This window comes from Palaemon carinicauda, chromosome 1, assembly GCF_036898095.1.
Source record: "Palaemon carinicauda isolate YSFRI2023 chromosome 1, ASM3689809v2, whole genome shotgun sequence".
Taxonomy (NCBI): Eukaryota; Metazoa; Arthropoda; class Malacostraca; order Decapoda; family Palaemonidae; genus Palaemon; species Palaemon carinicauda.
This window is the reverse complement of record NC_090725.1, coordinates 97,403,331-97,417,394: the sequence shown is the minus strand read 5'-3', so window position 1 is coordinate 97,417,394 and position 14,064 is coordinate 97,403,331. Positions and strand designations below refer to the sequence as shown.

Here is a 14,064-nt window from a genome sequence, read left to right as displayed (position 1 = left end):
TTTGTGTCCCAGTTGTTTGAAAGGTGTTGAAAAGCATCTTCAAATAGCACCTAAGGGTTTGGAATGAAGAGAACACTGGGAGGTTCTTGTTCACATATTGCACGTACTGCCTGGGAGAAGCTGAGTACTACATGAAATTTGTACAAGCTCCTCCTAATCCCAAAAAAGGATGTCATGGGACATGGTTGTCATTTCTGTACGCACATCAAATGCAACGTTGTGGTCCAGATAAGAGAGGTTGCTCTACCCTTTCTTTCTAGAAAGTTTTATTTCCATTGGGAAGAAACTCTCAATAGCTTCCTCTCCTCCATTTAGTCACCAAAAGTGCCATGTTCTGGGCTGGAAGAAAGTGTTGTGGTATTGGTTTCATCCTTCACAACCAGACTTTGCAACACTATATAATCCCACTACAAGAAGGTCTTCACATAAACCCCAAAATTAATTACAACCATGACCTACCCCGGGGTTGAGGGTGGGGGCACTGCAGACTGACACAAATATACTCATACCAGATGATAACTATGATTCACACATGCTTTAAGTTATCCCTAACCATGATTTTCAGGACATTACTAACATATATCTTCCTCTAAAAGTAGTAACCTCGGAAAAGTGTAACTAGTGATTGTGGCCAACTTCATGAAAAACAAGAATGTCCAAAGCCTGAATGTGTTCTGTAGAGTCAGGTTGTTCATTCCACAAGTTTGTCTGTATTAAGGGCGAGTTCTAACTGGAAAGATAAATAATGTGTAAGAGGTGCATGTAAATCAGTAGTAACTCTGTACTAGAAAATGGAAAGTCATGAAGTCCTGGTATGATGAAGCCAAAGACAGATACACTTCTAGGAGAAGAGGCCAATAAAAATGCTCAATAGTCTGCCAAAGAGGGTTTGAAGATTTTTGTCACATGTCTGTAGACAGTGTACAGAAAGGCTTTACATGATTTAAAGCAATATCTTCTGACATACCATTCTAAATGTGAAAGACAAAACCACGGAAAGGGATTTTCCATCTTAGAAGTTGCCACTAGTCACTAGAGTGCTTAGGGAGTTGTCTTAAGATCCAAGATGGTTTCCACTCTTTGAAGCACTTGGCATGAGATTGGGGAACCACTTGCTAGAGATGAACCCCTGGTGTGCAGAAAGTATGAAGTATGGAGTACATTAACCCCCTAAAAATGGGTTTTGATAAAGGAAAAAACTATTTTTGGGAGAGGTATTGTGTGGTCTTCAGAACCGTCCATTCTCCCTTGCCTTGCACAGTAGAGTGGAACAACTGATTCTAACTCAGGAATGCAAGAAGGCAGCTAGGCGCAAGTTGATGTGAAGGTAGCGTTGGATTTTTTTGTCCAAGTGGTGATGATGAAGTAATGACGTCACCTATAGCAGACAGTTTTCAGCATTGGAGGTGCTCAGTCGTATTCAATGGTGCCTGAACTTGAAGACTTATACTTACTGAGTCTGCTTTGCAGTGGATTAGACTGGGAAAGGTCTAATCGGGGTGCAGATACCTATGGTTATCTTAGGATACGTCCCTGATTATACACGATATCTTTGGATAGTCGTTTTCGGGGGGGGGGGGGGGGGGTTAGAACCCTGTGATACCTGATGGTAATTTTCTTATAATATCAATCACAGAAATATTTATTATACAGTAGAAAGTTGCTGGAAGGAAATTCCATCAGGACAACATGGCTCGAGCCCAAAAAATAAAATTAAAAGGAAATAGATGAAAATAAATGAGAATAGGAAACTAAATTTTGGCCTATTCGCTTTCCTTGAAACAAGTTAGACAGAAGCCTAGTCTACCGAGTGATTGTATCGTGACTTAAGATGGAATCACGATAGTGTATTTATAAAGACCAGTAAGCAGTCATTTATCTTTTATTTTGTAAGGGAAATATTATGAACATTATGCAATGTGAGATGCGTAGAAAATTATAATTGTTGTATTGAATTGTTTGTAATAATATACTATTTCTTTTTGGTCGAAGTTTTTTGAAAGGTAAAATATATTCAATAGTTATTTGACTCTAAGCAATCGTTAACAAGTTGTTAAAGTTTGTTTTTGACGAATGCGGGTCGCCCATGCGCGGATCCTCAGTCGTCTTTGAGTGATTTAACTCAGAATCGAGTTAGTACCGGCTCACGAGTGTGACTGATAGGGTCTTGGTAACCTGCGGTATCTCAGGGGGAGGGGAGGAATTAACACACCACCAAGAGAGTTCTTACCATCATGGATTAAGCTAAGTCAAAATTTTATAAGTGTTTTGTGATGTTAGTGATATTGAAGGGCATGCATGCTCGTTAGATATCGTTACTAGCAGACTGTTTGCTACTGGGTTGTATGCGGCTGTTTGATGAAGGGTGATACCCAGGACATTCACTAATGATGTCTACAATTGAGAAGTGAAAGTGGTACCCCTCTCATAAGTAATATGCTCAGGGATACCAAATCTCGCCATTCATATTGAGAGTAAGACAGATGTACACGAAGCGGACATTGCAGTTTCCATGAGAATGGCTTCAAGCCAACGAGTGCAGCAGTCGATGACGGTAAACAGGTAACGATGCCCTTGTGATGTACTTAGGGGACCTACAACATCAACACGAGTGTGGGCTAAGCACCACCGAGATTGAGGAAAGGTGCCCACTCCTGAATCTGTGTGTCAATGTACTTTTAAGGTTTGGCATGAAGTACAGGCGCAGATACAATCCTTGGTAATGCCATGCCAAATGAACTTTGTCTTCAGCAGCTGGGCAGTAGAACAGCACGAGGGATGTGAAAGGCCATGAATGAAATCAAACACCTGTCGGCAAATAGGAGAAGTTATCCACTGTCTAGGTCTACCAGGACTGACATCACAGAGGAGGGTGGCAGAGTCGTTGAGAGGGATGTCCTCCCAATGCATGTGCAGGATATCCTACATGCTTGGTGCTCTGGATCTTTTAATTGAGCCTCTGCCAAGATGAATGTAATCCAATCCCAGGTGAAATGGCAGCCAATGTGTTTCTTGACAAGGCATCGGCAACGATCTTCATTTTCCAAGGGACGTGCTGAAGGGTAAATTTGCATTCGGCTACGGCAGAGAGATGTCGGTGTTGACGGGCAGACCAGGCATCGGGCTATCGAGTGATGGGGTGCACCAGGGGCATGTGGTTTGGGTGAATGATGAAGGGCGTACCTTCCAAGAAGTGGTGAAAGTGACGGACAACCAAGTGCACCGCCAGCAATTCGCAGTCAAAGGTAGAGTAGCTGGATTCCGCCTGGGACATTTTTCCTACTAAAGAAGGCCAATGGCTGCCCCAATAGCAATGTCACTGTGGTGGAGAGAAGGAGAGGTGCATGTGGCACGGGAAAAGAGAGAGCAGGAGCGGGTTGATAGGGCATTCTTTGGGTTGCAGAAGGCCGTTTCTTGAAGGGGATCCCACATCAGGTCTTTTGGCTTGCCCTTGAGGGAAGCGTAGAGGGGGGCGATGGCTGGCAAGAAACAGTGATAATAGTTGATCATGCCCTAGAATTCTTGCAGTGCTTCCTTTGATGGTTGAGGGCGTGGGGAACTTCTGAACAGCTGCTACCTTCTCAGGGAGGAGGTGGACTCCTTCACTAGTGATGCGGTGCCCTAAGAACAATACTTCATTGGTACCAAAGGTACACTTGTTGTACTGGACTACAAGACCGTTCTGTTATAGGCGGTCGAGCACAATGCGTAGATGACGGAAGTGCTCCTCTTTGGAGGACAAGAACACAAGTATGTCTTCCACGTAACATATACAGAAGGGGAGGTCCCCTAAGATGCTATCCATGAGACGTTAATAAGGGGCCCCAGCATTACGAAGACCAAAAAAGGAGTAATTAAAGGTGTATGTACCAAAGAGGGTGGTGATGGTGGTCTTGTGTATGTCTTCTGGGTTCATACCCTTCAGGAGGTTGAGCGTGGAGAAAATCTTCGCTTTGTGCGAGTAGGTCATCACATCAGCGATGTTTGGAAATGGGGTAGTGATCTGGTTCTGTCTGCAAGTTCAGGCGCCTGTAATCCCCACACGGATGCAGAGAGCCATCTTTCTTCAGGACGATGAGCATGGGCTTGAGGCCCTTTGGTAAAGGCCCATTTCTTCCATTTCAGCGAACGTTTTAGTGGCTGCCAAACGATCCGGTGCTAGACGTCTGAATCTGGCAAACGCTGGGGGCCCCATCATCTTGATATGGTAATAAATACCATGTTTCGTGGGAACCATGGGTGTTTGACGAAGTTCTGGACGGAAAACTTCTAAGTACAATGTGAGGAGGTGGGTGTAGGCATCCGTCGGTGCGCTGATGTGGAGAGCAAGGTCGGTGAGCTACATCAACCAGGAGGTGGAAATGTGAGAGGAAATCCACACCAAGCATTTGCAATGTGACGTAGCAACGAGAAACTTTGAAATATATTTGGTTCTTCCAAACGATAATGTGAGGAGTTCATTACCATGGGTGGGTATCACAGGGGAGGCCAGCAATGGCATACTTGCACGTTTTTTGGGCACTGACAACCATTCGCACATTTCTTCACAGCATCCCCGAATTTCGAGTGGTAGTAGCACAACTGCAGCCGATGGGCATCAGGAAGTGGCTGGAGAGGTCGTAGGTTGGGGCATAAGTGAGGGGTGGTATATGTGGGTGGTGGGCGGCTTTGTTGCCGCTCCAGCATATCACAGGGTGGGCGTCTGTGTCCTACCGTATTCATGTCGACTTTGGTCTTAATTGAAAAGGTGTCCACTTGTCAGGAGTGGAGGCATTGATGGAGGTCTGGAAAGTGGTGACGTGGCTATCCATAAGGGCGTCGATTTTGGTCATCAGGTCCTTCATGGCCACTTAGTAGACTCACTTCACTAGGAGAGCCGTTTGCGCAAGTTGTAGGTGAGCAATACTGGTCATTTTGCCAACGGTGAGTGAAGCCTTTTGGTCCCCCAACGGGTGTTGAGAGAGCTGAAAAAGTTTCACTATGCGGGCGGCTGACGATGGCGGGGTATGATTTGAGGGCGTCGTACGTTGTCAGTGCGTCTCCTTACTCGCACAGCCAATCTGAGATTTCCGGGAAAGTGTCCTTGGGAATCGCCGCCACAAGAACGTAATCTCCTTTGGTACTTGACCGAGTCAAGTCCTTGATGCAAAACTGGACTTCAGCATGCTGTTACCAGGCGAATGCTTCTCTGGCGAAGTACGGTACAGTAGTTTCAAGGGCGTGATGTTGATAGTAGAGTCATTGTCTGACTACGGCATCATCAAACAATAATACATAGCAGTGTAGGGGAAAGCACAAAATTGGTAAGAGTGGTCAAATCGGAAGAATCATACAACAAAGGTAATTTTAGACGTCTGATGAACTCCAAGAGATGTTGGGATTACCTGGACTAATGTCCTTGCGAATGAAATAAATGACTGACAGAATCTGGAAATTAGCAGCTTTTTAAATAGTGACCTAATACTTCTCCAAATGAAGAAAATGACTTCCTGGTAGCTGACCAAGCAACTCAACTTCTCGAGTTACTCCACGACCTTTTCATATGAACTACTAAAGACTGTATAGTGTGGACAATACAGAAGATAATGAATGAGGGGATTTCCAATATGACAGATAGGCCAATCTATGAGGATTGAAGGTGGAGCTTACAATCTTATCAAAACTTTAACCTTCTTAAAATTCTACTCTTTATCTATACAGTAAAAGGAAGGTAAGGAAAATGTACATATTCCCTCTTCCTCATCTGTGAAGTATAAGGGAAAGTTTGGAAAGAGGACATTTTACTTATATCGGAGGATCCAGCAGATCAAAATACTGTACTGAACAGTACTGTATAGGAAAAACCCAAAAATATTAGTGCCAAAAACATCAAACATAGAGGAACATTGATAGAAAATAAGGAGAGAAGCTAATAATGTCCACTGTTAGAGTTAAACCAAGCTCACTGGAGTCTATAACTTTCTATGATAAACTAATTTATCTTCCTCCCCACGATTCTCAGTTTCTACGTCAAAATTGTGCCCATACTAAATGAAATAATGACTCCTTAAGTGTTTCAAGGTACAGTAATCATTGAAGTGTTTGTGATAATTCAATTCCTTTCCGCCTACACTAAAGACGCCAGAAATATATCATACCTGTTAGGCAAGTAACAGCTATTGCCTTTTTAACTTGGGTCACCTACAACAGGTGCTGTTTATCTTGAGAGTCATGTTTACACCAAGCACGTTTGACGGAGGTTTTAAAAGATTGAAAACTATCCTGCATTTATGTAAAAAAAAAAAAAAAAAAAAAAAAAAAAATAAAAATAATAATAATAAATTGATTCTGATGTTACAGCACTGAAATAAGTCTCTCCCTCCTGACCGAGCTACCTTTTAATTGAAATAATCATAATCAAAAATAAATTCCACTCTCATAAGTACTGTACTGTACTGTATATCTAAACAGATAGTACCAAACTTCTTGAAACATAAATGGAATTAAAGATTGATGCTGATCCTACAATTATTTCTCATTCACCATTTTTTTTTTATTAGGTACACCTGCTGATGAAGATGGCCAGGTTACAAGTCACCATGTTATGGAATTCTTTGAAATGTGTGCAGCTTTAATCACCGAACTTGCACGTTAATTTTATACAAGAAAATATTGTTCTATGCTTTGATTTGACTTCATGTTTGTGATTCTTGAATATTTTAGCAATACTGTACATCTCTGAATTAGCATTAATTACTGTATTTTTTATTCAGCTCAGCCTTTATACCTTCCTTAGTTGAATATGAATTATGTCTGGAGGTTTAGTGAGTACAGTATTGAAAAAAAACTTTTATAAGTTTAAATCATATAAATCTTGCAGTTGTGTGTGTATGCTTATTGTATTGAGGTGGATACCGTGCCACAGCAACCGCTCTTCAATTCAGTGACTTTTTATTTCAAGTGCCATATATAAAAAAAACCCTGCCTTATCCTTAATATTTACAGGAGGAATACATGAGGTGAATATCACCCTCAAATGTTTTATGGATGTACTATTTTGTGAATACTGTCAGCATTTCAAAAACTTCCTCACACATGAAATGGTCAGCACTAACATATGGGGTAATCAAGTATTTGGTTCTATAGAAATTAAAACTATTAGTCAAATTTGTGCTAGTCACTCTTGTGAAAAACTATACCCCTAAAAAAATGTATTATAAATTCTTAATTCTTACGACCTATAAGTTCTAAAAGGCTGTGATGATAAGTGCTCTGATTTCTTCAATTTGTGTAAAAATATTCTAAAATATAAAATCTTGATAAAATTATATCACAAAGCATTCAACAGTCTATGTAATTTTATTTTGGCTCAAATGTCTATGTGCATTCATGATAATGTATATTTTTTTCTGATGTTTGCTTTGATGTAAATGCACACCTAATGCACTATGTTTAATTAATTGTATGTACAGTCAATATGGTTTTATATTCTTGCTCCTTTCCTTTTCCTGTTTACCTTCCTACTCATAAATATGTATTATGTACTGTAAATATATATACACATGTAAATATAGAAAATAGGAAAGATATGTATTTGTAACTATATTATAAATACTTACAAAGATTATATATATATATATATATATATATATATATATATATATATATATATATATATATATATATATACTCTACATATCGTAAAAAAAATTATATTAATACAATATATGTTATTACTTGATTCTCTAGGTGATGAAATATATTATTCAAAATACTACAGCTAAAAACAACTAAATTATAAATTAATACACTCATGCAATATTAGGTTCATTCTCAGAAAGTAAAGGCGTGCAGGAAAAGGAAAAAAAAAGGGGTGACGTAGGCTTAGTTCAGTTGGTAAAGGGGACATAACCAAGGGCACACAGAACTAAAAATGTAAAACTCATCAAACAAACTGATAACCTAACGTAATTTTACTTACCAAGAGATAATCTGAAGCCTGTTTATGGCAGTTATCCTAACATACTTTTCACTTGCACATTTAAGTACTGTATAAACACTTATAAATAACCTTATCTTGCAAAATCACTATGCAGTCACCGAAAAATATTACAAGTTCACAAAGCTAATTGCAACCCTAGGATATCAAACCTTTAGTGAATCGAATGACTATGATATAATGCTGTTCATGTAACCATCTGGCAATTTTTCTATAGTCAAGACTGTTAGAAGTATGAAAAGTAAGATTGGCGGGAATCCAAATTAGGTTATCTAAAACCTGTATGCTATTAGTATTATTTTAATTGTCATATATTCACAAATTACTGATAATTCTTTAATGTTCATAAACAAATTTATTGATTTATTAAAGCTTTCTAAAAACCAACATGATTCTTTTCCCTACCAAAACACAAATTTCTTGTTTGGATAAAGAAATATATTTAGGAAATCACTCTTCTCACCATAAAATAACCGAAAGTCAAATCACTCCTAGCTGTCATTACTCTCTCTTGTAAAGCAATACAAGTTGTAGGATGTTGATACATCATATTTAAACAATATTTTTTACGTGCTCAATGATCTGTTAACCGCCAATGACACCAGTAAAAAATTCAAAACAAGTACAGTGGTACCTCTACATACGAATTTAATCCGTTCCACAACCGACTTCGGGTGTAGAAAAAGTTCGGTTGTAGAAACGAATTTTCCCATAAGAATACATTGAAATAGGATTAATCCGTGGTTGAGGCCCAAAACCTATGATAACTCCTTAATAAATTACTACACATAATTACACATGACAATAATGCACACTAAATTAGATAATAGACATGTAAAAAAGAATAATTATAAAGAAATAATAAATAAGAAACGGGTTTTTAGCATCACTTTACCTTAGAAAGTCCAGCGCAGGTGTCGGTCTTGCTATGCAGAGAGGAGACGGACGGGCGGCGAGGAGGTAGAGAGGGTGACTACGATAAACGTACACTACCGTAACTTATTCTAACTTACACTAAGTGAACTTTCACCTAACTTAGCTTATTTATTTTTTTATTTTTATATTTTATATTTTTACATTTTCTTTTTTTCTTTTTGATGATTAATTTTAATCACTTTCACTCTACACTTAAAATTGATTGAATTTTTTTCTCTTCAATCTTTGCCGTTTTCTTTGTTTCACTTCACTCTTTGCCGTTTTCTTTGAACCACTTCCTTCCTCTTCATCACGAGTTCGCTTCGTAGTTTTTTTTAAAGAAGCTATCGATAGAAAGTTGCTTGGTACAGCTTTTCAGAATGTTTCAAAAATAAGTTAGGGAAACATCATCGAACTGCGCAACTACACGACAAACCTGCAATTTTTTTGGATGGTATTTGTCGATGAAGTCGACCACGTTTTGATATTTTCCTAACACCTCTTTTATTTGCGCCGAACCTAACACATGTTCTACCTCCTCGATCCCTTCCTTGTCATCACTCATGTGCTCAGACATAGCATGGAGTTCCTTGAGCTCTTCTGTAGTAAGTTCGTCGTGATGTTCTTTTGCAAGTTCACTCACGCGGACGTGAGTGCTCATGCTTTTCAATAATTCCTTGCTTTACTTCTAAAGAAAGCATTTCCTTATTCCTTTTCTCACCACTACCACTACCACTTGTAAAATTAAGCCTTTTAGGACCCATGATTTACGTAAAATACCGTAAAAGGATGAACGTAAAATATCACGATTAAAACACAGTTAATAGCAGAACGCACAGGGCACAACCACACGAAGCCGACGAGAACAGAGGAATGTCCCAAGCCACGCTAATTGAGGGTCCCTCCGAGGTAGAAATGCTGCCTTCTATCGGCGGAAATAAAAAATACATCCGGCGCTATGAGTACCATCTACGTGTACGGGTATTGTTTACTTCGGGTGTCGACAAAAAATTTGGGTGTAGAGTAGGAACGTGTTCGAATTGTACTTCGCGTGTCGAAAAATTTGGATACAACCGGTAGGACGAAAATTGCTTACTTCGTGTGTCGAAATAAAATTCGGGTGTAGAGTCGAAAAATTGCTCGAATTTTACTTCGGGTGTTGGAAAATTCGGATGTAGATACGTTCATGTGTAGAGGTTCCACTGTATCCTACCCTCATTTGCAAACTTGGCAGAAAACTGGATTCTAAACCAAATATCATATGAACCGACCTCTAGAACCTATTTGTTAATCTCTGGGTTTCATTAACATGAGTGTCTAGAGAGAATCTTACAGGAGATTGCTATAAAAGCAGCAGTGGTTGCTAGTTATGAGGTATAAGACAGTATTAAATTTTAATGAATATCTAGGGGAAAAGACCATGTAAATGAGGGAAGAATTTACATGGGCTCTAGGAGGAAAACACTTTTTCCAATTCTCATATTCTGCTACCTACTAGCCTCCCAAATTCTGAGATGAAAAGAACATCCATTGATTGGGTTTCAGTTATTCTTATGTATAATAAAAAAAAATAGCCTAGAAAGATTGGAAAAGCATAATAAATTCATACATAGCTTTTTCATAATTGAATATGGCCATTTAAAACAAAAAAAAAATAATAAAAAGGGGAAAATAACAATATCAGTTGAAGAGCAATATGAAATTATAAAAAAAAAATAGTGATAAAAAAAAAGGATTCGTTTAAGAAACAAAGTACCGGTATACAGAATACCATGGGAAATATAGTAAGCTGAAGACTGATCTAAAAAAAATATTCTTTCAAGTTACATGGATAACAAATATAAAAAAAAAGTCGGCTAAAGATGCATTTCAAATGTGAATGGGAAATAATAGTGATAATATTCATTATGTAAAGAAGAGATTCCCTCTAGAAGTTAGAATACTGAATTTGAATTTCAGGAAACAAAATGCTGAATATAGACTTGAAAAGAATAGAAAAATAATTTTAAGATCAGGATAATAGTGATATAAAGACAAGATATGTTCCTACACTAATGAAAATTATTTTAGTAATTTTTATTTTTCCTAACCATACAAACCTGAGCTCTTTACTATTGATATATTGTTCTGGCCTGCTGGGAAACCAGCCATTAACTTTTAACGCAAGGTGAACAACCTCCCGCTAGTTGGGGGGGGGGGGGGTAGAGGTTTAGACCAACCACCCTGATCACACCCTCAGCTAGACTGTATATCCACTTTTGATACTGGCAGGACTTTATATGGGGAGATAGGAGATGAAAGGCCAAGTATGAGTAAAATGCTCAGTTTTGTATACTGTAGTTAGGAAAAATAAAAGTTGCTTCCAAAATTCTCATTTGTTCCTACAAAAATACCAACCATTCGCTCTGTACTACGGAGACTCACCACTATGAGCGGTGGAAGGCCAAACCCCAACTGATTGGGAACTTGACCTGGGGTCCGACTGAGCTTACGTGAGAATGAGAGGGGCACCCTTGTTACCTCGCAAACTCTCGGGATGTTATGCACAAGACTTGACGGCCGGGTAACAAAGGAGAAAATGTGTGGAAATTTTAGACTCTGTGCCTTGACCACGTAAATTTGCCGGAGTGCTATCACTTAATCTAAACATTGCCTACCTCCCCCCCCCACAGGGAGGACGTAGACATAAATATATAACATTTCATGCTACACAGGGGAAGTGGGTATTACCTGCAGGCAGGGGTAGGTCAGCTTGCAGTATCGTCAAGATGTTGTATACTACAAGAGGGAAAGATGAAGGAAGAAAAGGCCAGTCATTCTATCCATTCATCCCAGACTGAACTGGGCTAATGGGGTAATCGAGTTAGCTTCCATCCATCTTAGGATTTCTACAGCTAGACAACATAGCTGCTGTGAAACGAAAAAGGACCTCCTTGCTTGCTTAGATACACCACTACTGTCATGCTGTCGCTCATGAACACTACAGAGTGACCTAAAAGAAGCTGTTGGAAGTGTTTAATGACCTGGAAGGTTGCCCTCATTTCTAAGAGGTTTATGTGGCCCTGCCTATTGGATTCAGACTACAGTCCATATGTCATGTGTTTAAACAGGTGAGTGCCCTACCGTCTTTGGAGGAGAGAGAGAAGATCTACACCACTGAGTAGGTTGGTACAGTCTAACCACCGACTCGGGTCTCTTTTTTGCTCGAGAGCCACCAGGACTCTGAAGTCTAGAGGATCCCTAGGCTGAGATCAATGAGATTTCAGTTGCCAATGGATAAATCTAATGCGGAGATGGCCGTGAAGGACCAGGTGTTTCAAGAAAGTCAGGTGTCTTAAGAAGCTTTGCTGCAGCTGTGTTTGTAGCGAGTTTCACTTCAGGAAGGGAAGAGTTGCTCTCTTTAGCCTCCGTACACTGTCTTGTGATGGAAAGACCTTGCCTAATTGAGTGTTTATTTGCATCCTGAGATATACCAGATTCAAGATGGGTGCAGAGAGGACTTCTCGTGATGTGCCAAGATCCCCAGATCATGGCAAAACGCTAGAAGACTGTCTTGGCGTAGGACGGGGTCTTCAAGTCTGCTAGAATCAATTTATTGTCTAGGTAGCTAACAGACGAATGCCATTGGTGTGGACCCAGGTTTCAAACTAGAATGAACACACTGGTGAACACTTGAGGTTTTCTTGACAGGCCAAAGAACAGTACATTGACCTGGTATATCTTGTTGTAAAGGATGAATCTTAGGCATTCCCTTGACGATGGGAGGATTGGTATCTTGAAATACATATCTTTTGGATCCAGTGTTATCATGAAGTCCTTTAGTCTGACAGCCTGTCTCGAAAGAGTAGACTTTAGAAGCCTGGGGACCCATCTATGACCCCTTGGAGAGTGTCCTACTCCAGCATGGTTCAGATTTCTGCTTGAAGGGTGAGGTCCTTCACTAATCCTTTCATGAAGGAACATGAGATCACTGGATGACATGTCAATGGAGGGAGAGAGAGAATGAACAGGATGTGGTACCCAACTCGGAGGACGGAGACCGTCCAAGGTTCGGCCCCGTGGAACTACCATCTCTGTCATCTGTGCTTCAGGCATCCTTCCACCTGTGGATAGGCAGAAGAAATGCCCCCCCTTACAGGAATAACCACGTCTTCCACCTTTACCTCCTCTGCCCGTAGAGCCTTTGCCATGAAAGGGCTGCTTTGGAGTGTACTTCTTAGCGGTGGGCTGCTTCAAAGCCGTTGACCCCTTCTTATGCACTTATCTGTCGACGGGTGACGATTTCTGTGCCAAGGAGTAGGGACGAGATGTCACTAGCCCTATGGAGGAGGGAGTCATGACTCTCCTTCCTCCAGCGATCTGCCATTTTGTCGATGTCTTCCGAGTTAAAGAGGGAAAGATCTTCCATCAATGAGTTGCATTACTTGAGCACTTCTCTCCTCTGTACCTGCCTACTGAGTTTTCAAATAACAGAGTCACATCTTCTTAAAACATAGCTCGTCCACTGGTTGGCAAAGCTATGAGCAACGAACTCAACAGCCCTCGCTTCGGAAAGCAAGGTGTTCATTGCTTCCAGGTTAGTTGGTTTTGCCAAATCCTAATTGGCAACCAGGCAACCAACTAAGCCAGACCAGGAGTTGATCCATGAAGTGGCTTGCAAAGAAGAGGGCTTTACAGCTCGCTCCATGTTTACAGCCTAAGCTGCCGAGAACATCATAAGTTGTGCTGCCAACTTATCGAGTGTGATGTTACTGGTCAGCCATATTGCCAGGTCTGCTGGCAAATATGTCACCACCCAAAATCTCGTAATACTTACCTCTGCTGAATGAGCGGAAGAGGAAGTAATCAATGCCAGTGTCCCGCTTGAAAGTTCGTTACACCAGCTACCTGGGCAAAGAACTTTTTCCCTTCACCATTCTGGACCAAGGTAACTCAATCTTGGTCTTACCAGTTCTGGGGCCCTGGCCGAAAAAGTCAAGGGCCGAATCTTTCCCCTCTGGGGGAAATAGGAAAGATCCTCATGCAGCCTAAGACCTGCATAAAAAATGGTTCGATTCCTTTTGCTTTGAGGCTAGTAGCCATTGGCATGGTCCATTACATCGTCTTGCGACTCGACCAGATGCGAACTCAAATCCATTGGAGCCTTTCTGTTGAATCGAAACCTCAGGATT

General features: G+C 40.4%; 1 protein-coding gene and 1 long non-coding RNA gene across 7 annotated transcripts in view; one reads left to right on the top strand and one right to left on the bottom strand.

Moving 5' to 3' along the window:
* Nucleotides 1-8,365, top strand: part of AMPKalpha (AMP-activated protein kinase alpha subunit) — a 238,031-nt gene extending 229,666 nt beyond the window's left edge. For all 6 annotated transcript variants that reach the window (XM_068382854.1, XM_068382877.1, XM_068382861.1 and 3 more), the window contains one exon: nucleotides 6,540-8,365. In XM_068382854.1, coding sequence (XP_068238955.1) covers nucleotides 6,540-6,634 — 95 coding nt within the window. In that variant the 3' untranslated portion in view covers nucleotides 6,635-8,365. The remainder of the gene's footprint in view (nucleotides 1-6,539) is intronic.
* LOC137649943 (uncharacterized) overlaps nucleotides 1-14,064 on the bottom strand; it is a 591,152-nt gene that overhangs the window by 11,475 nt on the left and 565,613 nt on the right. The window lies entirely within an intron of this gene.